Source organism: Bemisia tabaci, chromosome 10 (assembly GCF_918797505.1).
Source record: "Bemisia tabaci chromosome 10, PGI_BMITA_v3".
In the NCBI taxonomy this organism is placed as follows: domain Eukaryota; kingdom Metazoa; phylum Arthropoda; class Insecta; order Hemiptera; family Aleyrodidae; genus Bemisia; species Bemisia tabaci.
The window spans coordinates 23,743,442-23,768,073 of NC_092802.1; the positions used below are offsets into that span (position 1 = coordinate 23,743,442).

Below are 24,632 nucleotides of genomic sequence, written 5' to 3' on the forward strand. Positions count from 1 at the left end.
AACGTTTTTATCTTACACTGGTTACGAGGAATTTGAACTGGCCGCTCACAAGAAACTCAAAGCTCTACGTGAGTCAAATTGCGCACTACAATGGTTTCAGCGAGCTTCTCAATCGAGCAATGTTCATTTCCCACCTTGTGTTGTTCAAACTATAAGCAATTTGCTATAGCTGAGCCAAAGCGTCAAGAATGAGGTTGCCAGATTTTTACATCGCTGAGATGTTTATGATAACGTTTAGCGTGCGATGTGAATCACGTAGAGCATTGAGTTTTCATGAACGGGTGGTTTCAATTCACGCATCAAGAATCATTAAATATCTTCGTAAGGAGTTGATTTCGGTAATTTCCGTTGTGCGTATCGTGTTCTACGTGAAATTTTGGTTAGGAAACATGTATCAGAATGCTGAAATTCGTACCTTGTCTAGTGGTCCATTTTGTTGATTTTTAGATATCTTCGCATGAAGACTCCGTAATTTTTCCTGCAGTAGACACATTGGCAGTTAAGTTTAATTTTTTTCATTTTACATTAAAAAGCTGGGCGTGAATTTTGTTTGTGCCGAAAAGTGCCCAAGTCTGAGGTTAAGAATGCTCATACTTCTATGCAAAAAGACGGAAACGTTACATATTTTTGGTCATGGGGCTCTGTCAGAGAACTGAGTCACATGAACCTAAAACATTTTCTTTTCTCACAACATTTTTGAATGAATCCAGTTTTTTAACGTTCTGTGGAATATTTAAGGGTGGGGCACTTAAAGAAGCAAATTATTAAATTGTGCAATGGTAATAGTAATATTCCATCCCCTGCCCACTATTTCTACCCTATTCAACAAAATGTAGCTGAAAAATCGGCCCTCTGGCCATCAACGTAATTTGCAAAATTCTGATCCAAATGCATCACTTGGGTTTTATATCGACGGTGAAAGTCGGCAATCACATAACTCGGTTTGCGACGTCGCAGACTTCCTGTCATACTTTATTTTTTAAACGGAAAACTACTCAACGATAATTCTTTAAAACTGCCGTGATTTTCCTTCTATGTGCGAGGAAAATTCTGCAAAAACTTCAAGGAATCATGTCCATTTGTTCTCCTTTAAAAAAATAACATAGTTGCGGAGATTTTCAGACACCGCAAACGAGTTATGTGATTGCCGACTTGCACCGTCGATATCCTGTCCTAATATTGTTCACTAATGCTAACTTGGAGCCTCTCACTATAGAACTTGGAACTCCCTGGTCTAAAGACTGGAGAGGGTCCTTTAAAAATTGGGTATTGATGAAAGCGGAAGGAACAACGAACATTTTACGAAAGAGCAACATCATATATTTATGATACAAATTCAAATGCTATTTTGTATAATAAAATATTTCTCAGTACGTCGAAGTGATTGACAATCATCGATTCATTTGTTTTAAACATTCAGTGAAATGTACAAATTGGAGGGAAATTTTACACGGGTATATGTACAATGTAAATAAATGAATATCTAAGTACGGACATAATATTCTGATTAACCTGAAAAAGATAAGTTCTGAAGATAGAATGAGTATTTTCTGCCGTTCATGAGAGTATTAAAGGGGGAAGAGAGAGGGGGGGGAAGAAAAGTTGAGAAGACCAAAATCTGCTGTTTAGGTACTAATTGTAAATCAAATAAAATAAAAAAAGGAAAAGAAGCTCTCATCATGAAAGAAGGCACGTAATTATAGTTTTTAAGCACGCTATACAAGTACAAAATGCTGTTAGCAAGAGCTCACTCATTCCATGATGAAACAGAAATTGATCTCTGATTCGCCTCACATCAATTCCCATAAAATGTTAGTCAGAGGCAATTCTTCTGCGTTGACGGCACTGGGATTTGTTCATTTTTATGTACATAGAATTGTTAATTTCATCGAGACAGGTTGCATTAGATGGAATTTATTAATTTCAATGGATTGAATTAGAGAGAGATCTGTCACCAAATTGCGAGAATTGCTGCTGACGTTACGAAATGCACCATAAATGATATGAACAAGATTTAAAAAGTGTCACAACAAGTGATGAGCCAGCTCTAGCCATATAAAAGATTTGTTCAAGTTTTATCCAACTTCTCTTCTCTGCAGTATCAATACATTCCAATGTCAACAAGATTAATAAAATGAGATTTCTAGTTAAAAGCACTAAGTTACGTATATCGATAATATTAGAAAAACTTTTGTTTTGACTGAACGCACCAAGTCAGGCTAAGTAAAAGCAACTTACAATTTTCAAAATATTAAAATGAATTATTCTCTAACCTTTACTGAGGTGTCAAAATTAAAAATCTCTTAATGATCCGTCCTTTGCTGCTGATAATTTCTTTTTACTAGGGAAGGAATGTTGTGAAAAAAGTATAAAATTAAAACAAAAATCCTATGAAGTACCTCTCTTCTTCAAAATCGTCTGTTGATCAAAAAAATAAATTGGGTCAAACCTTGAGAAAGAAACATTCATTTTAAATTTGAAACCTATGGTAAAAATAAGAGGAAAAAAATAAACAATATGAACACACAGAAGTTTGAAACCCCCATTATCTGCTCTCGTTACACAATCAAAATACAGCTGGCAGAATGATTACGAGTGTTACTTTCAGCCCTCTCATAGAAATTATACTTGATTTTTGGTTCATAATTTGATTGGGAGACATTACTTATCATAGAGCTTGCGACTAAGCATTACAAACAATTGAGTAATAATACCAAAAATGTGTTGGGCAGCTAAACTAAGCTAATTTCTAAAATTTGGTAGATTTTTGGTCTTTCAACTTGATGCAATAACTCCACTTCAAATCGCGAATCAAGTATTTGAGGTGCATTGAATTAATGTCTCAACTAAGTGACTCAATTGCATTCATGTGGTAATGAACATTGACAAAATGGCTGGTCAGAAAATTGCCCCTATTCGGGAGAACTCGAGGATTTTGTTCAAGAGTGACCTAAACGAAACCTCATAATGGGACAATCTTCCAGTGAAAGTTTTAGCTTCAGTTCATAGCTTGATTTTGCAATACAGCGCTGTAAATTTTACATTCTTTATCATAAAATAATACTAATATTATGAAGATTCTCCGTTAAAAAAAAACAACTTAAGTTTTTGTTTTTTACTTCCTAGCTCCCCTTGTTTTTTTAACACAACTAGCAGGGAGGCGCATAAACTAAAGTTAAATGCAGCTGCATAACCAGGTCCTCACATCCTAACTCTCGGTTATTTTTTTCTGGCAGCAGAAGAAGTCTACCTCAAATGGATACACTCACGTAGTATTATCTGACAACCCAGTCAATGTTTGGACACAGCTTTCATGTCTAGTTGAGGTTCTTTCACAACACCTTAGAAATAAGAGTTCTAGATGGTGATTTGAATATTGACCTAGCATTAAGTAGTTGAATGATCTTCTCATAGAAGTACTTGAAAGTTAAAGCTACATAAGAGTCAAAATTCGAACGGATCGAAATTTCAATTTTGACAGAAAAGAAAAAGTTTTTAAAAAAAATATCACAGAATGGATCGAGTGATTTTTGAGAAAAATTTTGGTAAATTGACAATTACACCCCGAGAGCTTTCATGGAAAACCTCAAAACGCTTTTTGAAGTCTTCTTTTTTTCTTCAGATGTGTTCGTCTAAATCATTTCAAATCAGGGTGTTTGAGCGGTCACACAAAGCAAAGCTTGCAGAAGAGGGTTCATGTCAGAGGTTATAAACATGATGAAAGCTCTCAGATTGGCAGAAAATAAAAAATCCGTCCTGACAACGAAATTTCAACTTCCAATTATGAAAGAGATACCACACTTCTCAAAGCTTGGTTAATGAAGTTGCTCGCTGTATATCTGTGTTTCTGTTAAAATTTCATGTTGAACAGGGCTGGATCTTTGTATTTCCTACTAATTAACAAGATTCAACCGTAAAACAAAGATTTTGTGACATCTACAACGGATTTACTTAAACTTATAAGTACCTGAAATAATTAAGCAAATTTTTCTTGATGTATTGCATACCATGAAAACACTCTCAAATCAAACAAGTTTAAGTGTTTGTGTAATAATATTACAGGTCCATAGAAAACTGAAGAAGAGAGGTTTGAATGGATTGGCTGCACTAGTCACAGAAACATGCATACATCGATGCATACGAGTAGGTTAATTTTGGTTGGAAACTTGATGTTAGGACAGCTCTAATTACTTTTTGCTGATCTTAATCTGAAAGCATTGAAACAAGATTCTATGACCAGAGCAACTGACCCACTGAGATATGAAATTACAAAAAAGAAACACGGTGAAAACCCTCTTAAACATTGAGGAAGACAGACTCACTGAAGCAGATAGTTAAAAGTAAACAGAAGAGAAAGAAGTTTTAACTTTAAAGATATGTACATTTTTGGATATTTACACAAAACATACAGTTTTTACAGGAATTACAAGTAAAATTTGACAATTTCAAAACTTTGTATTAACTAGCTAATTGCACAATAAATGATCCACAAATGTATAATTTGAATGTCTACCAAAGGAGGATCAACACTGAGAGGAATTTATGAGGTTGTACCGAATTCTACATTGTCAATTTCTAAAAGTAAAATTCATTGTATTACTTTATCAAAGTAGAGGTGAAAGAGCAGATACGTTAAACATTATAAGCTGTATGATAGCTTGTAAGTTGTTTCTGAAAAAACTACGTACTCAATACCAATAAATTCGGCGCTGAGTAAATTTCAATGTTGCTATGATGTTCCTAAAGAACTGCAGAGCACGATGAAATTTTAAAATCGAACTTTCCATGTGTCAAGGAAATAGCACAGCTGAAAAGTGAGTTTTTCGGCATTTTTACTTGGAACATTTAAAAGAAATGCTACAATGTCTTATCGGTGACCGAGAAGATTATTTGTTTCCTTCCATATCAAAAAGAACCAAATTCCTCAGAATGATAAGAGCGAGCAGCACAACATCCGCACACACACAGCAACAGTTCCACATCTCCATTAGAAAACGCCTCTAAGAGGGCCGAAAAATTCACTTTAGAGAGTTTGATTTTAAAAGCTCATAGTGCTGAGGAGGTCTTGGAGAACATCATGAGAGATAATGTTGAAAGACCGGCTCCGAATTCCATGGTATTGTGTGCGTAGCCCTTCCAGCCGTAACATGATACCACATTAATTTTAGCAAGCAAGTTAAGTTTATTTTAATCATTTTGGAGTCACATTCATACTTCGAACTATGGGTTCAGATGTACAAGAAATACACGAGGCTTCATGAAACTTTCTTGAGAAAACAAGATCATGCAAATCGAAAAAAAAGTTTTTTCTTCGGAGGTAGAGGAGTCTTCATGCAGGCACGAGTGATTTTACGTAAATTATTTACGTACATCGAAAAACGTACCACTTAGAAGCTTTGGATGTAAAAGAGAGAGAGATGAAATTAATTTTCAGTGTGATGTTCATCACTTTTACTTATGAGACATCACTTACGATTAAAGAGGCTAACAATTTGAAGTTAGTTAATTATCATTGGAAATGTATTGTATATGATTCTAGTTACATCTGTACAAAAACGTTCAGGGATTCAGTGAGCTTCAAAGATAGTGGTTCAAAAACTTACCCCCCCCCCCCCCCCCAACAACTCCCTTCAATGCACCTAAATACTTACAACTAAAATGAAGCATGATCAATTTCTTAAAAAAAAAAAAAAAAAAAATCCTGTTATTTTGTTAAGCCATCATGAAAAGAGTTAGTTTTCAGCTTCGTTAAAAAATGAAATACACAGCTTCATGATAAAAATCCTTCCTCATTACAACAGATTTTGAAAGAGAAAATTAATTTAGAGAAAATACTCATTGTAAAAATTATGATGCAATTGAGTAAAAAATGCTGACCCAATCAAAATTGAAATTTTAAAATCTTTGATATGGTATCGCCCAGTCACTCATTGCCAAGCTTGAATACCCGTAAGAAAGATTTTAGCTCATGTTAATTCTTTGTAAGTTTGGGTGTGATTATTCTGGAGGGAATCAAAGTCATTATTAAAAATAAAAATATTCCCTTATTCCTGTGGCGAGTCTTGCAAGTTGGGAACACTGTTTTTGTCCCTTTCAATACATGTAAAACAATCGATAATTTTCAAGGCAGGCTGCCTCCTTAGAACTGATTTACTTATAGCAGATTTAAACAGGGGAAAGTTTTATTACACGTTATAATATGCCAAATATGGAAACTGGTAAACTATCTGAGGTATCTACTTTTAAGTCTTCCTGAAAGTCGATCACCTAGTTGATGTTGATGCTTTGCCAACAGTAGAACCAACTTGTAAGAATTGCCACAACTTTGATCCTGCTGAAGATGTTCGGCCTTTGCTTCTCTTTAAAGCATAGAAGTAGGGGGAGCGAAAGAAGAGTGTTCTAATTTCAATGGTTTTCTGAGAGATGTGATGCTTTCAAAAATTCTAAATACTTGAGCAAAAAAACCGTTTCTCGCAAAATTCAAAAACGGGATGCGGACTGAGTCAAGATTTTAGCAGGTCACAATACAGTAAAACTTGATTCAGACCAACTTCTTCAATGCCCATTAGCTTCCTGAGGGAATTTAAATTTTTCCAATTTTATTTTCAGTTGTTTTTATCTCTTTTATACTTGTGAATGAGTGCCTATAGTATGCATTTATACTGGATGTCTCCGGAGACATATAGATTGATGAAGAGAATATCCTCTGAATTTTTTAATTTTTCCAATGACATGTTCAACAACTTTTCCGATTAAAATTTAATATTATGCATTGATAAAAAAGGCAATAGGTGCCAATACTTTCAAAATTGACCAAGTTCTTTTCTGTCTGTGTATGTAGAGAATCCATTGCTTATCAACTTCATCTATGTAAAAAAATCAATTTTTCTTTCAAACCGAGGTCATATTTTTCCTACATTTTCATTCAAACAAATGTGTATACTAAAAAATTGAGGAAGTGAAAAAAATTCTGGGTTTACTAGAGAAATTCCCAGTGTCCCCTTAGATTTTAGGAAATAAATTTACCCCTTGAAGAATCTGAATACTGGCAACACTTTCAATAATTTAAAAAGCAAAAAATTAGAAAATTAAAAATGAGAAAAGTTGAAAGGGCATTAAATTCCTTGTAAACTGACATCTGAGGACCAAATTAGAATCGCAAGAGTTTCCATAATCTTCTAGCATCTTTTTTTTTTATTAAAGGGACTATCATCTGATCCAGAGGATGTAGAAAAATACATTTCCAGTGCAGAAAAAATTATACGAAACCTAAATTTTTCAGTGATGACCCATTTAGAATACATTGCTGCAAAAAGGACCCATAGTACCAGAGAGAAGGATTTTCAACCTCAGTGATGATCTATAATATTGACACGGAGACATATTATTTAGACATATACTAAACATCTAATAACAGTCAGAAATAGGCACATTTTTGAAATTCAATCAAAGTAGTTTGCACTCAAAGTAACTAATCATCAGGAGTGGATTTAACTGGGAAAACTTTATGGCCTACCACTCACGACAACAACCTTGCTATTATTCACTGATGAAAAAACCAGCATCTTCCACGCTTGTGCATTTGTTCTTAGTAAAGAGCGAGGAAAGGGGAGAAGGACAGCATCACTGTTGATGAGGCCCGAAATTAGTGCGATCCTCATGAAATCCACCCCTGCTGATTATTGACGTATTTTGGGAGGAGCAAACTTCCTTTGACATGTCTCTCCTAAATTACTTTCAAGACTCCTTAGTTTAGCAGAACTAAGGAAACACAACAGAAAATTGACTAAGGATCAAAGACACAACTTTGAAAATACTGAACAAAAGAACATAATACACTATGTTTGTACATCACGACTCGGAGTTATTGATCGAGAGACTGATTACATCCAAGGGGGCGGCCTGTTCAGAGGATCATGCATGATATAGCCTGGGGGATAACCCGAGGGGGGAGCTAAGAGACCATGAAGACCCATCGGGCGGAGAAGATCTTGCTGATGTCGCTGCAAATATTGTTGATAGATGGCGGGTGAATGATGCGTTAGATGAGGATACGGTGCTCGAGGGAAGGGGTAGGAAGGAGCTGCATGAGACGAGGACGCAGAACCTTTGTCATCGTTGGATCCGGCTTCCGGAATCCCTGCGCCAGAGTGAGGTAGGTAATAACCAGATCGGGACATCTCTCCGAGATAGGAGGGGTAGCCGTCTTTGAGCGGAGCAGGTCCAAAATTGAAGGCACTTCCAGGAACTACACTGGTCGTCTTTAATGAGATCGGCTCAGCAGAAGCCTGCCCTGAGTACTGTTGATACCCACTGGAACTGATTGGATTCAAATTTGATTCCGGATGAGGATGGCTGACTTCTGCTTCTGCTGTTGCTTTCTTTTTACTCCTTGAGGCTTTCTTTGGTGGAACAACCTTCGGTGTTTTGGCAGCTGGCTGCGGCTCACTGACTGGAGTCTTGTTTGCTGCCATGAGATCTACCATCGGATGCTTGTACGCATCCACATTGTAACCGACAGCCGTGTGAGGTGGATAGTTGACAGACGATTTGCCAGCCATCATTTCCGACATCATCGCTGGATAGTTATAGCGCATGTCACCCATGGGATGTGAATATGCCAACGCGCCTGGCTGATTAGGCGGGTAGCCAAGCCCGGAGGGAATATTAATTTTCGATGAAAGATCAGTGATCGGATTCGAGTAATGAACACGGGATGACTGAGGCGGATTCAGATCTACTTTGCTGTAACTTGCTCGGCTTTGCGGGTAACTTAAATGTTGATTATTTCTGCCCGGGTTTTCAACCATGCGACTGGTGAGTTCTGCCTGTCGTCCTGAATCGCTCGCAGACGAGGCAGGGTGCATTTTCGAGAAATTTAAAAGTTCAGGATTGCTCCGATCTAGGTAATTTAAGGTAGGCGCGGTTGATTTGCTTATAAGATTTGGAGAACTAGCTGCAACGTTGGAAAAGTTGACAGCAGGTGTGTTCCGACTGCTGAGCATTTCGGACGAACTCGGTGGGGTTGAGTAATTCAGAGGAACTTGTTTTTCTGGACGCGGATTTACACGGTCAACAGGGTTTGGATAATTGTATACAGGTGCAGAGATACGATTATATGCAGAGTACGAACTACTTGAATTAGTAGATTCGACGTTGCGACAATAACTTGCAGTTGTGGCTACATCTTCCGCTTTGGAGTAAGAAGAGGGTGGAGGTACCGTCGAAACCGGCGCAACATTCTTACTGAAGATGTTGTCATTCGCATAGTAAGGTGACGATTGTAAGAGCTCATTCGGATAGCGATGATGGAGACCAATGGCCCTTTCTGTTGACTGGGGCATTCTACCTGGTGTCGGCGTAAAGACTCTCTCAGGATCACGCACTGATGCTAGTGGAGTAAAGCCACTAGATTTTTCCATCACTGGTTTGATTACAGACTGCTGCTGAGGAGGATCAGGTTCAACTTCGCAATAAGCTCGTTTCTTCACAGGGTAGACGGAGACTGGTTTCTCGTTTACCGAAGGCAGGGTTGAGACGGAAGGTTTTTGAACGGGCGGAGAAGGAGTTGGTGAGGGTGCTCTCTGGTGGGACGTAGCAGTGGTGTTGTACTGATCGGTAACTGACTTATTCACATCATAGTAAGGTATATTTTGAGAGAGCAATGATGAGTGACCCGGATAAAATGGCAGCGCAGAATTATAAGCTGGGGCAGGACTCGCTGGGGCTTGATACACAGGTGTTGATGGCGCAGAATATCTGTGATAGTCTGGGCTGTCCGGGTGCGGATTTTTCGGACTCAGACCCAAATTCCGTGGACTATTACTTGGTAGTTGTTCTCGTGGGCTGCAACTGTTGCTTTTATCAGAACCTCCCCGTGGGAAGGTATCCTGATAAAACCCTACTTTGATGGTTCCGTTTACAGGAGAGTGATGGAAAGATTTAGCAGCATCTTGCTGGGGTGAGAGATAAGGTTCATCCAAGCTTGGATGTGGGGACAGAGTAGGGTGCGGTGACAACATTGGGTCAGTCGGGTCCTGACTGAAAGATGAGCGCTCAGAAACACTACTTCCAGTGCTCACTTTACGTTTCCTTGTCCCCGGCCTAACTTCAGGCGAGTTGTAGATATTTTTCCGATCTTTATCGTCTGGACTCAGAGAGCGGCCAGGAGTCATTGGTGGCAGGTCGTTCGGGCTATCTAATGGTTTATCATCAAGATACCTGAATTTGGAATAGGATTGTAGATCGTTACTACTGTCTTTAAAGTCTACGGAAGGAGATGGTGTCGGCGGATTGCCAAACACAGTGTCACTCTTGCGCTTTGGCGCAGCTGCTGTTTTGGGGGCACCAAACGCTTTGAACCAGGCGCTGAGATTGGGTTTTTCTTTGGTACTCGCAGATTCTGCTTTGGCGCTTGATTTTTCAGGTACACTGGACGTTGACTTAATTTCTGGTTTTTCCTCAAGATCGTCTTCTTCTTTCTTCTCTTCCGAAATTACTGTCTCTGTTGGTTTTAAATCTGATGTATCCACAAGTTTTATATCGCTATCTACATAATCTAATTTTGGTTCTTTAATTTTAGATGAAACTTCATATTTCTCATCGTCAGAGTATTTTGTATCACTAGGAGGACTATCCCCAAATGATTGTTTTTTAGAGCCAAGCGAGCCTAAGCCGATATCACCAGAGAGCAATACAGTACCTAAACTCAATTTCGGTGCATCCGAGTCAGTCTCGTCTATTTTCATACTTTCTTTACTATTGCTTCCGCTTACTGATGTTTCCTCCGGAGGTTGCTTGTTGGTCGAGAGGAGGTTCCCCTTGCTTTTGCCTGGTTGTAACCGATCGATTTTGCGTTGAATTTCTCGTTTCTTCTTTATGACATTTTGAGGGTCTTTCAAGTGCCTCCTTTTCAAAGATTCCTGCAAATAAGACAAGAAATTCAAATAAATGTGAAATTACTTATCATACAGAAAAAAGGGCTAACACTCTTCCTTATTTTCTATTTTCTTTTCTTTGATATGTAAAAAAACTAACTAATTTTATACATTTGATAAACAATTTTTTTTTTTAGAAGTTGCATGAGCAAGATAGTTCAAAAATGGCTCACTAATCATTTACACACATCTACAAAGCCGTCGATAGAAAAAGGTATCTAGAAGTAGGCAGAATACTCAAAAGAATCATTTTAGTTAAGTCAAGGATTCGGTTTTTAGACTTTGAATTAATGACTGTGCCAATCATTCCACAGAAATAGCTGCTCGTTTTTGAGTCATTAGAGAGATTGAGGTTGTATTTATTTGATCATGAGGGGCCTGAGCATTAGGATGACTTGCTTTTACATTGTTTTCCAAATTCAAAAACCGGTGGTGGAAACAATATCATTCGGGTACAGAACCTTTTTTTATTTTGAAATATTAATATTTAAGGGTCCCCCTTCTCTGGGTTCCTCTAGGTCCTAGACCAAAATCTCAACAGGGCTAGAAAACATGATTTGGGGCAAAATTAGGAATAGACAATTTAACATCCATCGTCAATTGATGATCCCTGTACATTTGTTTTTGAGTCTTAATTGGATTGCATTTTGCGAAAAAGAACCAAAAGTATTTCGATGTTGCTAGAATTGTACCTCTTGAATTCTTTGCAAAAAATTACTGAAATCGTGCAAAAAATTACATTTTATAAAGGTAATTTTCGTCTTGAATTTAGTTTATAGGGAGTGAAGATGAAACTTCTTTAGATAATCAGTTTGCATTAGCAGTGTGACAAAGGTGCAAAATCTTAGCAACATTGGAATATTCTTGGTTCCCTTTTGCAAAATGCAATACAATTTTTTTCCTGTATTTTTTATTTTACTTTTAGGGATTGAAAAACACCAAGTTTCAAGTTATCTATTCTGGAAGCAAAATTAGTTCTTCAAACTGTAATATACGCGGTGAAACTTTACCCTTGATTTCATGAAATTTACCACTTTAGGTGTTTCAACTTTGAATCAGTCTCAAGCAGTGAAATTGAACTTTTCTTAATCTCCATGCAGTAAAATACTCAATACTTATAATTCTGTTCAAGTAAAACAAATATCTTGATGACATTATTCCAGCATTATCAGGGCCATATCAATGGCATGAATACAACAAAGTTAGGTGTCTGTTTAAATTTGTATCATCAAGACTACGATATAAAACTATGGCGTGGCCACTTTATCGGTCTATTATGAACTGCAAAATTCAAAATGTCATTACTTCTATTGTTTGACATATTTGAATGATCTCAGTATTTTTACAGAACATCGTGCAGTGGAGCGAGTATCTCAATGTTAATTTATTTTGGTTCCGAGGTTTTCCTTATCAAAGAGAGTTACATATCATAAATTTAACATTTTTCAGTTACCTTCTGGAGACGTGGTGGTTTTTCCAGTAAAGATCTCCTGTATTCAGACTCGATTCGGTTCTGGACTTCAATATCGTCCACGACTCCTAAATGGTGGGCTGGGGAGCTATTATCACAAGAGTAGTCGGAGAATTTCGGGGTGTCGTCTAGCCATTTGTTGATATCCTGCAAGCATGGGATCATAAAATTTAAAACACTGAAACTGAAAAAAACACTTACAAAAATGTTTAAACATAAATTGCATACATCGAATCGCATACTTGCATTTCTTCACATGCCCCTTCCACGAATATAAACTAATTTGGCTTAAATCTTTAACTTAGGATGTTTCAAAATAGTCCTCAAATTTATTCAATAATACTGAAAATTGAGATTCTTGGCAAAAACGATAAATTTGGTCACAAAACGACGAAGAGCAGCTTTAACATATTTTTTTTCTTTGTGATCGTCAAAATCGAAAAAACCACGAAGTTGGCCAATATAACGAAAAAATGAAATTCGGTAAAGAAATTGTGTAAATGAAAACAAAATGGATTTCATTTAGCAGAAGGGAACCAACGCAGTTAGTGTTTATATTTGCTTTGAAAAGTACTACATATCTGTGCAGTGATGAAATTTCCACGATAATTTTTCTTTAAAATTAAAAAGTATTCGGTAGAAAAACAAAAACTATCTTCTACTTCAGGTTTTTTCTAGATTAAGATGAAAATGCACAATTTTAAAAAACTGTAATCGCATTGGTTCACTTCTGCAGAATGTGATCCAAATTATCATGGAGGCCATGAAATATGTGACCGCTAAATTCAAATTCTTCAACCCCTCTTTGTGATGCTTTCGTGTTTTGACATGGGTTTTTAATGTCTAGAACAATACTGATAATCGATTATTTTCCATAGGTTTAAATGAAAAATCAATTGATTCATCACAAAGCACGCCACCCCACTGAGACGCACGGCGTTATCTATCAGGAACTTGGAAAACACGATCAAAACAATTATCTAGCAACTCTGCTGATTAACTCATCTATGCACATTAGTCCCAGTAAAATCTCTATCACACCAGGCATGTATATTGTACCTGTAAATGGGACTCATAATTCCATCATTTCGATTGATCAGACCCCAAGAAACTATTTCATTACTAGAAAACAAGAGGGCGCACCTTCAACGTCTGCTCCGTGGCTAGTTCCAACGCTTCGATGGCTGCCGCACTTTTGACAGTGTTTTTGACGGGAGGTTTTTTCTGACTGCTCCGTTCTTTCTCTGATGATTTCTTGCTGTGCATACTTTTCCTCCGCGTTCTAGAATCTGAGCTACGCGTGTCTTCTAATTCGTCATCTTGCGAATCGTCCAGTTTTTCATCGACACTGCTTGAAACACTCCTCACACTCCGAGCGGTCCTGAAAATAGAAAGAAAGATGAGGTTTATAAAACAAATGAAGCCATTTACGTGTAAACAGTAGATGTTGAGTTCTAAGTTTGGAGGAAACTTAAGAAACTTTCAAAGTTGTCAGAGCTATGCATTTTGACGACTATAAATCAAACTGGGTTTGGTCTACTATGGAGTAAATCCTCCTCTTAAAATGAGCTTCAAAACTTTCAATTTGAAGCAAAGGTCAATTGAGATACAGTGACTTTAAAAAGAGACATCAATTGTTTTTAATTTACAATTAGGATCACTTATTGTCACCTTTTAGCCTAAGTATTAGAAGTGCCATTTGTGCTAGGGCACTATGTTGCCAAACTTTGCAAACTTGCCCAATTTTTTTACAGGAAAACTAATGAAAAAATCATTTTTAAATTGTACGTAATACTTTTTTAAACGCCAAAATTAATCCCTAGAATTTTCATGGACATATGTGCACGAGTTTCAAAGAAAAACTTGTAACAATGTTGGGATGTCCGGTTAGCATCTGAGCGTAAATGGCACATGTGATACTTTGGCCAGAAGATGACAATATCGTATAACTTGAATAATTGTGATTGGTATTCATTTCAAAGCTATGTTTTACTCATATTTTTTGGATTGAACACAAAAAAAATTACACGAAAGATTTATTTTTGAACTGGAAACAAAACCAATTATTTGAATTGGTTGCTCAATTTCTTTTTCAAAGAGTGATCATTAGTTCTGAGAACATCTGAGGAATGGTTACTGGCAACACAGGAACAAGTTCCACAGTAAGTTCAGTCATTCTCCGCCAATGATGAATTTCAAATCTCAAAATATTATGGATGAATAAAATATGTGAGTTCATACTTGGTAACATATGATGATTCTGGAGGGGTTGAGGATCGGTCTTCATTTTCTTTGTCGTCGAGATATTCATCATGACGATGCTTCTTACTCCAACTAGAGGATCGGTGGTGGTTTGACGACTTATGGTGCTTCTTCTTGTGTTTGCGATGCTCTTCAGGAAACTCTACAGCCAACTCCTCATCCGACGATAACTCCGCCAAATACTTGCTCACCAAAGCATTGAATTCCTTCTCCAAACTGACCACCATCCCAGAATAATCTGAAAATAAACGTGACGATTATCATTTTTCTGAACTTTGGCGTATTCTTTCCTGCCTCAACACATGTCATGTCTACAGCACTGAGGAAAAGTCATTGAAAAAGCAACTGATCTCGAGAACAAAACAGAATTAGCTGGGCAGAGACTAAAATTGTTTTTATTTTCTTTCTTCCTTTCTCTGTTACTTGAAATTTTTGAAATATTGACAATTGAGAACTCAAAATGGAACACTAGCCGCGGTGCGAGTTTCAAAATTATGATATATTTTTCTTCATCACGAAGAAGACAATTTGTGAAAGAAAATTATTGAGACGACAGGGACGGACTTCTGGTGTAGGTTGGTTGGTATTTCCAGAAGGGATCACGTCAGGAATGAAACCCCCCCTAACCAAGATATTAACGTTTCTCAATAAATAAATTCAAACTCCCCACTCATAAAAAAAATGTAATCAACTTACGAGTTGAACAGCACAATAAGCATTACCATGACAGTTTTTGCAGTATGAAAATAGGACAACCACTATCTTGGCGCTTTAGCTCAGCTGCTGGCCAAAACCATTGTAGGGCACAATTTGATTCAAGTAGACTGTGGTCTTTATTGTGAGCCAGAATTTAAATTTTTGGTAACTAAAGCCGAATATAATAAACGTTAATATCTTGGTAAGGAATAAAATGCAGTAATTTTCGTTGCACGTTAAATTTGGATAAAACACACCATGATGCTATGATTCACTTTCTATCTCATTAGATAGGGAGTGGGAGCATTCTCCATTAATGAACGTTATGAAATTAGGGATCGAGTAAATACCTTTATCATTAGAAAAATCAAAACAACTTTCATTATCAGAGGGATCAATTAAACTATCATTCAAATTATATGTCACTCATTTCACGACAGACTAGATTGACTTGACCTTTTTATACTTTTGGTCATAATAGACACTTACCACTGCTTGGGCCGTTGAATTTTTTGCAATTTTCAACTATGAGCTGAAAATCTCGCTTGAATTGAGAAACCGAGAAGTACTCTCGATTGTCGAGTTTATCTTCCATTGTCTGCAAATCCATTGGTTCTTTGATGACTTTATAGTATCGCGGAGCGTCCTCCGACTCTACTGGGTACAGAAAGGGCCACGCATCTTCATGGTTCTTGATCTTTTCTATTATTTTGTACATCCCTATTTTGATATCCTCAAAAGATGTGGGGAACCTGAGGACAAATTTCATTATTTTACAATAGTTTCAGATAAAAAAAAAAAATAAAAATGTAGGTTACGGACTTAATGTGCTAACATTTTGCCAGGCACAAGAGCTGTGTAGATGACGGGAAAAAGCAGAATTTTAGTCCCTGTACTGTACTGAGGTTTTTTCAACGTTCCTACTGAGCTAGAAGTCCTTGGAAAATTAGTACCTTCTCACAACAGAATGATGATCAAACACAGTATTACAGAAAATTAAGGTTAGTTTTGCTGAGAAGAATTCAGTTAAAATCGATCGTACCTAGACAAGTTTTTCTGGTAAAAGCGTAAACCAAGGGTGCAAACAGTTCTTGGCCTGAATGATTTCTTGGAACGCACTGGGTTTTTGCAAAATGGCTAATACAACATGCTGATTAAGATTATGCCAAATTTTTTATTTGATTAACAATTTTCATCCAGATATTTGCATCAATTTTATGTTAGCAGGAAACGAAAATGGAAACGAGAGAGAGGGGGGGGGCAGTCTCCGCTCATATCCACAATTTGGTCTTGACCGACTGATCACAAGGTCAAGCATTATTTGCATCCTAGGATTACACTGAAGAAGTTTCTGCACACCTGAAATGATAAGAGATAAGTAGTTGCACAACACACGTTATTTACAGCAAGTGCAAGATAAAAAGCTGTACCATTTAGAAAGTTAGATTAGGATTTGATTACAGTGTACAATTTATCCCATACATTCGAATATGTTAAAAAGGTTTGGAAAAATTTGAGGGAAATGAAAGTTAAAATACTTACACTTGTGATGTACGGATTTTCTGGCGGACTGGCTGGGACTGAATGATAATTTGTCCCGTTGCGGAGGATAAAGAGTTATTGGTCTGCCGTCCCTTGGGTTTCCCCTTGTCGTCTGCCAACATTACTTTCTCATACTGCTTTTCACTCTCCTCATCTGAAGAGGATTTCCAATCGGAGGAATCGGAGGCATGCCACCTCGCGCGTCTGAAAGAAGAAATTTAATTAGGTTAAAAGAGTGTGCAACGACAATTTCTAGTGCTAGAAAAGACGTATAGTAGCTTGAGACAAGGTCGCTGTACCTTACAAAAATTTCATCAAGCGTACTACAGACAAAACTGATTCAGAACAGTAAAACCATCCAAGCAGTCTAATTTTTTCAGCCAATTTTTCAATCTTCAGCATTCCGGTTCTGATTTATCAGAACAACCTTCATTTTACAGCTGAGGTTGTGACTAATTTTTGCTCAAAACAACTTTTTACACTTCTGATTTTCATGCTTGTCTGTTTTTTCTGGGCCAGAAAACAATCTCAGCGAGTAGTGCGAAAAATAAAAAATGACACCGAAAATTGGACTGAAGACTTTTTTTTAGTGAACATACTGATATTTTTGTAAGTTGACCTGAAGAAAGTCTACCCACTTGGCAATACTTCTGGCATGCAACAGACCAGTTCTGAAACATTGTAAGTCCACAATCTTGGTCCTCAACAAAGTAACAATGAATTTGTTCATTTCCTCTTAGCTGTCATACGAAAACTTACCCTGCTTTTGCCAAGGGTTTTGGACAGTAACTGATATATCGACGGTGAAAGTTGGCAATCACATAACTCGGTTTGCGACGTCGCAGACTTCCTGTCATCCTTTATTTTTTAAATGGAAAACTACTCAACGGCAATTTTTTAAAACTGTCATGATTTTTCTTCTTAATGCGAAGAAAATTCTGCAAAAACTTCAAGAAATAATATCAATTTTTTCTCCTTTAAAAAAATGACGTAGAGGCGGAGATTTTCAGACACCGCAAACGAGTTATGTGATTGCCGACTTTCACCGTCGATATATTGATTTTGATTTATTGTTATTTACTTGATTTTATATGAATTTTTTTTTAAGAATATCAATTGGATTCAAATTTTTTTTAATTGATTGGTTTATATTAATTTTTAAAAAAATGTTTGTGCATTGATATGATCAAGAAAATTAATCTTGCACAAACAAGGTTTCTAAAAGCACAAAACTTGGGAGATGAAACATAATTTTTACCTCATATCCCTCTCTTGTTTCCTCCTCTCTCTATCTTTCCTGATCCGTTCCTTTTTCTTGGTATCATCTTCTTCTGAATTCTGAGCAGCTGTTTCTTCATCCAATTTCCTTCGTTCGATTTCTTCCTTCCTCCTTTCCATTTCCACTTGTTTTTCCACTTCCTTTTGATGTTTCAGTTTCTCAATTCGTGATGACTGTCTCCTTGGTTGCATTTCTAATAACCGTTTCCTGAAAAAAAAGGGAGAAGGATAAGTAACAGACTACCTATACCAAGAGAAAATACTTTCCAATAGTGACACTGATGATCAGAGAACAATGTTGTTTCAGTGATGCATATAATCTGTTTCTGACACGACAGAAACAAAAAATATTAATCTTCTCTAATTCCAGGATTTTATTTGCCAATCAAAGTATAAAACGATATAAATATTTGATTATCACAAATTTCCAACAGATTTCAAAAGGTCAACTGAAAAAATTCAAAAAGCTTGGCCACTACCATCATATTATTTTTGTGCTGCTTGAGCCTAGCGCTGAGATTTTTTAATTTGGCTATTAATTTATTTTGGCGTTGTTTCCAGAAAACATTATTTTAGTAATGGGGTTTAAAAGTTCATTTTCGCCATTTTTAGGACATTGCTGGGATTGGAGTAGCGAAAAAAAAATCCCTGGGAGATAATTAAGAGGAGGAATAATTGGACCCTTGAATTCATTTGAGAAGTTCAAAAATTGGTATGACATTCATCTGATTGTCACCCACAAACACAAATCTTATTTTGAGTCAGCTAATAAAAGAAAATTATGTTCTCAGTTCAGTGGACCAATAGACTGAGTTAAAGATTAAGCACCACAGAACATGTTTATTTGACAAAATTCTACAAAGAGGAACGTTGAACGTATCAAAAACTTCCAGAAATAACTTGAAAAAGAGATATCAGCAATAGTAGTTTACAAAATAAACAGTAAATTCCATATTTCCGCTTGCCAAAAGCTTTCAAGAGATTTTCAATTTTTACCTTTGAAGCCTTTCTTTTTCTTCGAAAAGTCTGGGTATTTCCGGTAAGAAGTCTTTCGCCAGAATTTGATGCAAGGACTCTTCTTCTTTGTCGCCAGAACCTTCTGTATCATGCACGAGCCGCTCCCAATCTGACTCTGAGTAACAAACAACATTCCATTCACCGGTTCCGATTTCGTTTGCATCAAACTTGTCACCTTTACCTTTTTCTTTGCTTTTTTTCCGGCCTCTTCCACGTTTTTCACCTTTCTTGTCCACCTCTTTTTGCTGAAAAATTTGAGAGAAGAAAAAAAAGTTAATTGATGCACTGCCAGATTTTATCTAAGAAAAAACTCACTTCTCCACTGGTTTCAAGACAAGTATTTCTCTTGCATACTTCTATCCCCTATAAAAGAACAACTGATTTTATTGTTCACGAAGTATCATTGCTTGGTTTGAATATTTTGGTTCGAAAAGTGCCCATGTTGAGTTCTTTTGAATTGATTAATTTGCTAAAAAAAAAAAAAAAAATTCTTTAACGGTCTTTATCTCAAGTTTATTTTGTTTCTTGAAAAATTTTGGATTTCTAAAACAAGCACTTTCGTCGGCCTCCTGTTCTGAGTGGAACCGGGTTCAATTCCTGGCTGGGCGACCTGAGTTCTTGATGGCCTAAGATAGCGACAGCCAGAACTGATTGTTAAATACAGACTGTATGCGCCGAATTTTCCTCGTTTAAAGTAAAAATGGACAATGAAAAAAAAGAGACAAGAATTCATTGACAGCGTCTGATGGTTGGTTTCTTACTGTAGAACTTGGTTTTGTCATTAAAAGAAAGAGATTTGGCACTGGTTAAATTTCGATACTTTTTTACATGATTGTCCTTACAATCTCCTGAGTAAATAAGCTCATAAAATATAATTTTTTACTTGTCAATCTTAAGAAAATCAGGTCTGAGAAGACTGACTACTGAGTTGAAGATACAGAGCCTTTTTTTCTGAACTGAGCTGAGGCGCCATCTTGTTTCCCTGGTCTGAGCCAGTCAAGGGAAGAGAAGCAAGCTTCTCGCACCTGTTTTATTTCACTTGACAATGCGTTTAACATTGAAACATAAAAAATTCGATTTTAAAAGCTGATTTTAATCAGGAGATAGTAAGAAACATCATATCCGAAAATCTTGAAATTTAACCAGCGCTAAATTTCTTAATATTTCATCCAGTCTTTTCTTGAATTGATGATGATAATGATGATGATATGACCTACATAGAGAATGGTTTAAACTAATACAACTTTGAGTTAGAACTTGAAGTGGAGGATTATTAGCAAGAATTTTCCATGTCACTGTTAGAGATTTCATGGCCATTAGGTCTAAAAGAATAGCGAAGTTCCTAATTCTAATTACCTTATTATGATCCTCTCTGTATAAACGAGTGCCGTAGAAGTACCAGAATACTGACTTATTTCTGTCTCGACCCAATGGGTAAACACGTAAGCTGTCAGAGTCAAGGTTCTGAAAAAAACAAAAAAAAATTAACAATAGAATCAATGAAATAAAAAAGTAGATGGAGAGAGACAGGAAAAGATCAGGTTATCAATGTTTTTCTGCTGTATTGAATCGGTTAAGTATGACCGAGTCGAATTTTGTCTATTTCAACAATGACAACTATCCATCTAGTTATCTATCTACCAATAACTCATTGTTTCAATTGCATCTTTTTAGAGTATCAAGTGAATTGGGTTAGCCACTATTTTCCCAATTGTAGCAATCCAACCCTGTTTCAAACGGAAAAACGTTGCGCCAGGAGATTTCAGACATCACAAGAAGAATTCACCACCATCAGAGTGAAAGATTAATGAAAGGCTACATATTTTCCCCATGATTGAAATATTAGCATTGTTTGAAGCAAATATTTTTGCTTGTTGTTTTTGTAAGTGACATCGTTTGTTCATAATTTGAATTGTGTGGCGGCAATATTCAGGGTTGCCACAGAATTTAGAAAATGAGTTTCCCTAGTACTTTCCCGAAATCTTGGACACATTTTGGTAAATTTTTTAGACAGTTGAAGAAACGCCAAATGGTTCAAAAGACATAATTTGAAATCGGATTCAGGCAAAAATGTTGGAAACATCAAACTCATTCTAGAAAGGAAATCAAGATGATAATTTTTAATAATTTCAAATCAATACTTTTTTTCCCTGACACTTTAAACATTTTCCTTGACTTCTTAAAATTCCCTGATATTTCCAGGTATTCCCTGACTGTGGCAATCCTGCATGTTGCATTGGATTTAAGGTGATTGAAACCATGGGCCGTCAATTCGTAAAACGTTGTAAGCTTCAGGACAATGAGAAAAACTGTGTTTAAGTCTATCACTTTGAGCCTGTTTCTTTCAGTCAAAAAAGCGCTCTGAATCTTTGAAAAACTAGGAGATGCATTTCTCACTAGACTCCTGGCTCTTGCAACAGCCCAAAGCTATTACTTAGTGATAGGAAATTATAAGTTCCTCAAGACAGACAAATAATACCTACTTTAAGTAAGTCCATAACATCTTCAGCATCCAGTCTATAATCACAAAGAGAATGCAGAATCTCGACTTTGGTTCGAAGAGACAAGAACTGGAAGTCAATGTCATTATCAAATGGATTTTCTCGGCCATACTCCTGAAATGAAAGAACACAGCATTTTCAAAACAAAAAAATCAAAACGTAACAAAAGGAATAAAGCAACATGAAGAATCGGACAGAATATGTGTAAATTGTTAGAAAAAAAATTAAAATTAAGTATAGGGCAGCCACGGAAACCTGGTGGGATTTTAATTACTTAAAAATAAGATAATCTGATAGGAAACGGTATTTCTTAGTTTTCATCAATGAAGAATTCATAGAGGAAAATTTGATTGCTTTAAATGAGTGCACTTACTAACTGTTCAAACTGTTTCTTTCCAGAAATGAAAAATAGGAAAACAATGAATTCCAAAGCGTAAATGTGCTGGAAACACCTTGCATTTGGTCACTAAAGCGGCTCTTATCATTCTATGACTCCTATGAATTTGACGATTCTAAACATTCTCGAGGCTTAGCGCAGTTAGCAGTTCTAATAGAATCATTAACTTTTAGACAACCTTAAATTCTTCATCGCTACATTTAAATCTGGTTGAATTTTAACATGAGTATTATGGGTCTGATGAGGTGGTATTCAAAAGGACAAGACTTACTTTGCATTTCTGTCGAAAGAGACGGCGGAGAAACATTTGATAATTAGAGGTAGAGATGCCATTGTTGTTTAGACAACCGGTTAATAGTTTGACTATTAACTCTTGTAGAAGAGAACTTCCAGCATCTTCGATTCCATCAGTCAGCAATGCATTTTCTAGCTCCTGCGATGATAAATATACAACAACATTAGGAAGGGATGAAGCACCCATGAAAAGGACTGAAAGAAAATTTAATCTAGTGATTTTAATTGCTTCACTTATTTTTAACTTAAATTTCTTTCTTTCTATTGACTAATTTAGTTGCTGCATCATAGTTCGATATCGCAGTTTAGATGATTCAAGAGTAAATGGACACATGACCATACCACAGGGATTCAATTTCTTTCAGGTGTTTCTTGCGATCATGATTTCTTTTGTTCAAAGGATCATTGATTTATGACTTTCTAGGGACTAAATTGGAATGAATAAACACAATTATCAATTAACGATAGATTACAATTTGTGCCTTCAAGGTTTGAACAGAAATCAAAATTGTTATGCTGGATTTAAATGCTGATAAGTAAGGTACTTACTTCGATATCAAAATCGAGAAGGTTAAAAGCTGCTCTAAATAAGGAACAGAAATGTGCTATAGACGGTACTTCCCACCATGACTGTATATCTGAAAATAGTTAAAACAGTAAGGATGTGAATTCGATACACAACACAAATGAGGAGGCAAGAGGTGGAGAACATAATATTAAGAAGAGAAAAATTATTTACAACTTGGTAAAATATGCACCCATCTTTTAATCTTCCCATCGTAAGTGCCTTGCAGTCTGCACAAACTACTCAGATATTTGCACATTTCTGATGGAGTCCAAGGGGCATTTTTCCTTCAAACTGGAGGAGGATTCAAGAGATACCAAGGGCGAATAGATGCTCCATTTGACAGCCGTCCGTGTAGAATCAAAAATAATCACCATGTGAACGAATTAGTATTCAATTTTTACCATAGAACGAGGAATAAAACTTCAATGATACTTGGTACGCAAACCCAAGTTATGACTTATCTCAATTGGCGAAGTTAGTTTAGGAGAGTTGCTTGGAGCTTATCAATTATTGCTGGATCTATATGCATCATCAGATGTGACAGGGATAGAATTGAGAGATGCAAAAAGCTAACTAGATCACATCAAAATCGAAACAAGAAGGAAATGATGATTGTTCGGAATATTTGAATTTCAGCATGATGAGTCAAAATGACGCATTAACAACAGCCAAATATAGGGCAAAATTGTCTGGAGCTTCAATTAGGGCTCTGGGGCGAGACAAGAATAGACTCCAGACAAAAACGAGCTTAGATCAAGAAATTAAGTTACTTCTGTGAAAGATAATTCAAAACTGGTTGCACCTAAATTCGGAAGCAGAATCGCAATCACAGCCGCACTGATCAAAATAGATACGTCCACACAGGATGAAAGGCTAGATATTAGAGCATATTTTCATAAGTCAAAAGAAAGAAGACTAGGTTGGTGTCAGGAAAGTATTGAAGCGAGAATTTAGGCAAAATTCTCGATTTCATTGTGAATGCGAAGGGATGGCAAATTGCTCAATGATAAACTACATTGGCTAAATCACTGAATGGCCTACAACCTATTTTGTGTTGCCGCCTTTTGATACGGGAGCGTAAGGGAATTTAGGCTGCTCATCCGTCGAGGCTGGGTGGGTGAGAGTCGAAAGGAAATCCAATCCTGGTAACTTACCGTCCATTAGAAATGTAAATAAAGACTAAAACGACATTTTTCTAACGAAACGTAAGCACAAATTTACAGACCAGCCAGCATCATGATTACGGCCGGAAACTTGAAACGGATAAAACGCAACTGAAGGAGAACAGAAAGAACAAAACACAACACGAAAATCGAGAGAAAGCGAATAGCCGATAGTCCACTTCCATTCAATCCCGTTGTCGGAAAAGAGAATCAGATCGCTGTGAGCGGAACGTTTGAAAATCGTGAACCGCAAAACCGGAAACGGGGCCGACTTCGAGGCGGAAACGACTGAGTGCGCCGGAAATTGAGAGGGGAGAGGGGTGGCACGCGGCACGACAATATTTTCCTGTATACGTACATACTTAAATGAGATTACTTTCAGTTTTACAAAGAGCGCATGTACTTGGGTATGACAAATAATTAAGAAATAAGGCCTATCGCAATACGAACTGTTTGGCAATTATTATTCTCAGCATTTTTCGACTGTCCGTAATTGGCACATCAGC

At 36.7% G+C, this 24,632-nt stretch overlaps 1 protein-coding gene across 1 annotated transcript; it reads right to left on the reverse strand.

Annotated features, from left to right (window-relative positions):
* Nucleotides 1-1,297: 1,297 nt before the first annotated feature.
* On the reverse strand, nucleotides 1,298-24,295 carry LOC109042290 (uncharacterized). Its single transcript, XM_019058951.2, has 13 exons — nucleotides 24,118-24,295; nucleotides 22,945-23,033; nucleotides 22,373-22,534; nucleotides 21,687-21,818; nucleotides 20,560-20,667; nucleotides 19,183-19,448; nucleotides 18,167-18,394; nucleotides 16,909-17,112; nucleotides 15,856-16,118; nucleotides 14,650-14,908; nucleotides 13,552-13,789; nucleotides 12,391-12,555; nucleotides 1,298-10,922 (listed from the first exon to the last, which is right to left on the reverse strand). Exons 1-13 carry the CDS (start codon nucleotides 24,122-24,124, stop codon nucleotides 7,884-7,886), a joined length of 5,160 nt encoding a protein of 1,719 aa, XP_018914496.2. The 5' UTR covers nucleotides 24,125-24,295; the 3' UTR covers nucleotides 1,298-7,883.
* Between the last annotated feature and the right edge of the window lie 337 nt (nucleotides 24,296-24,632).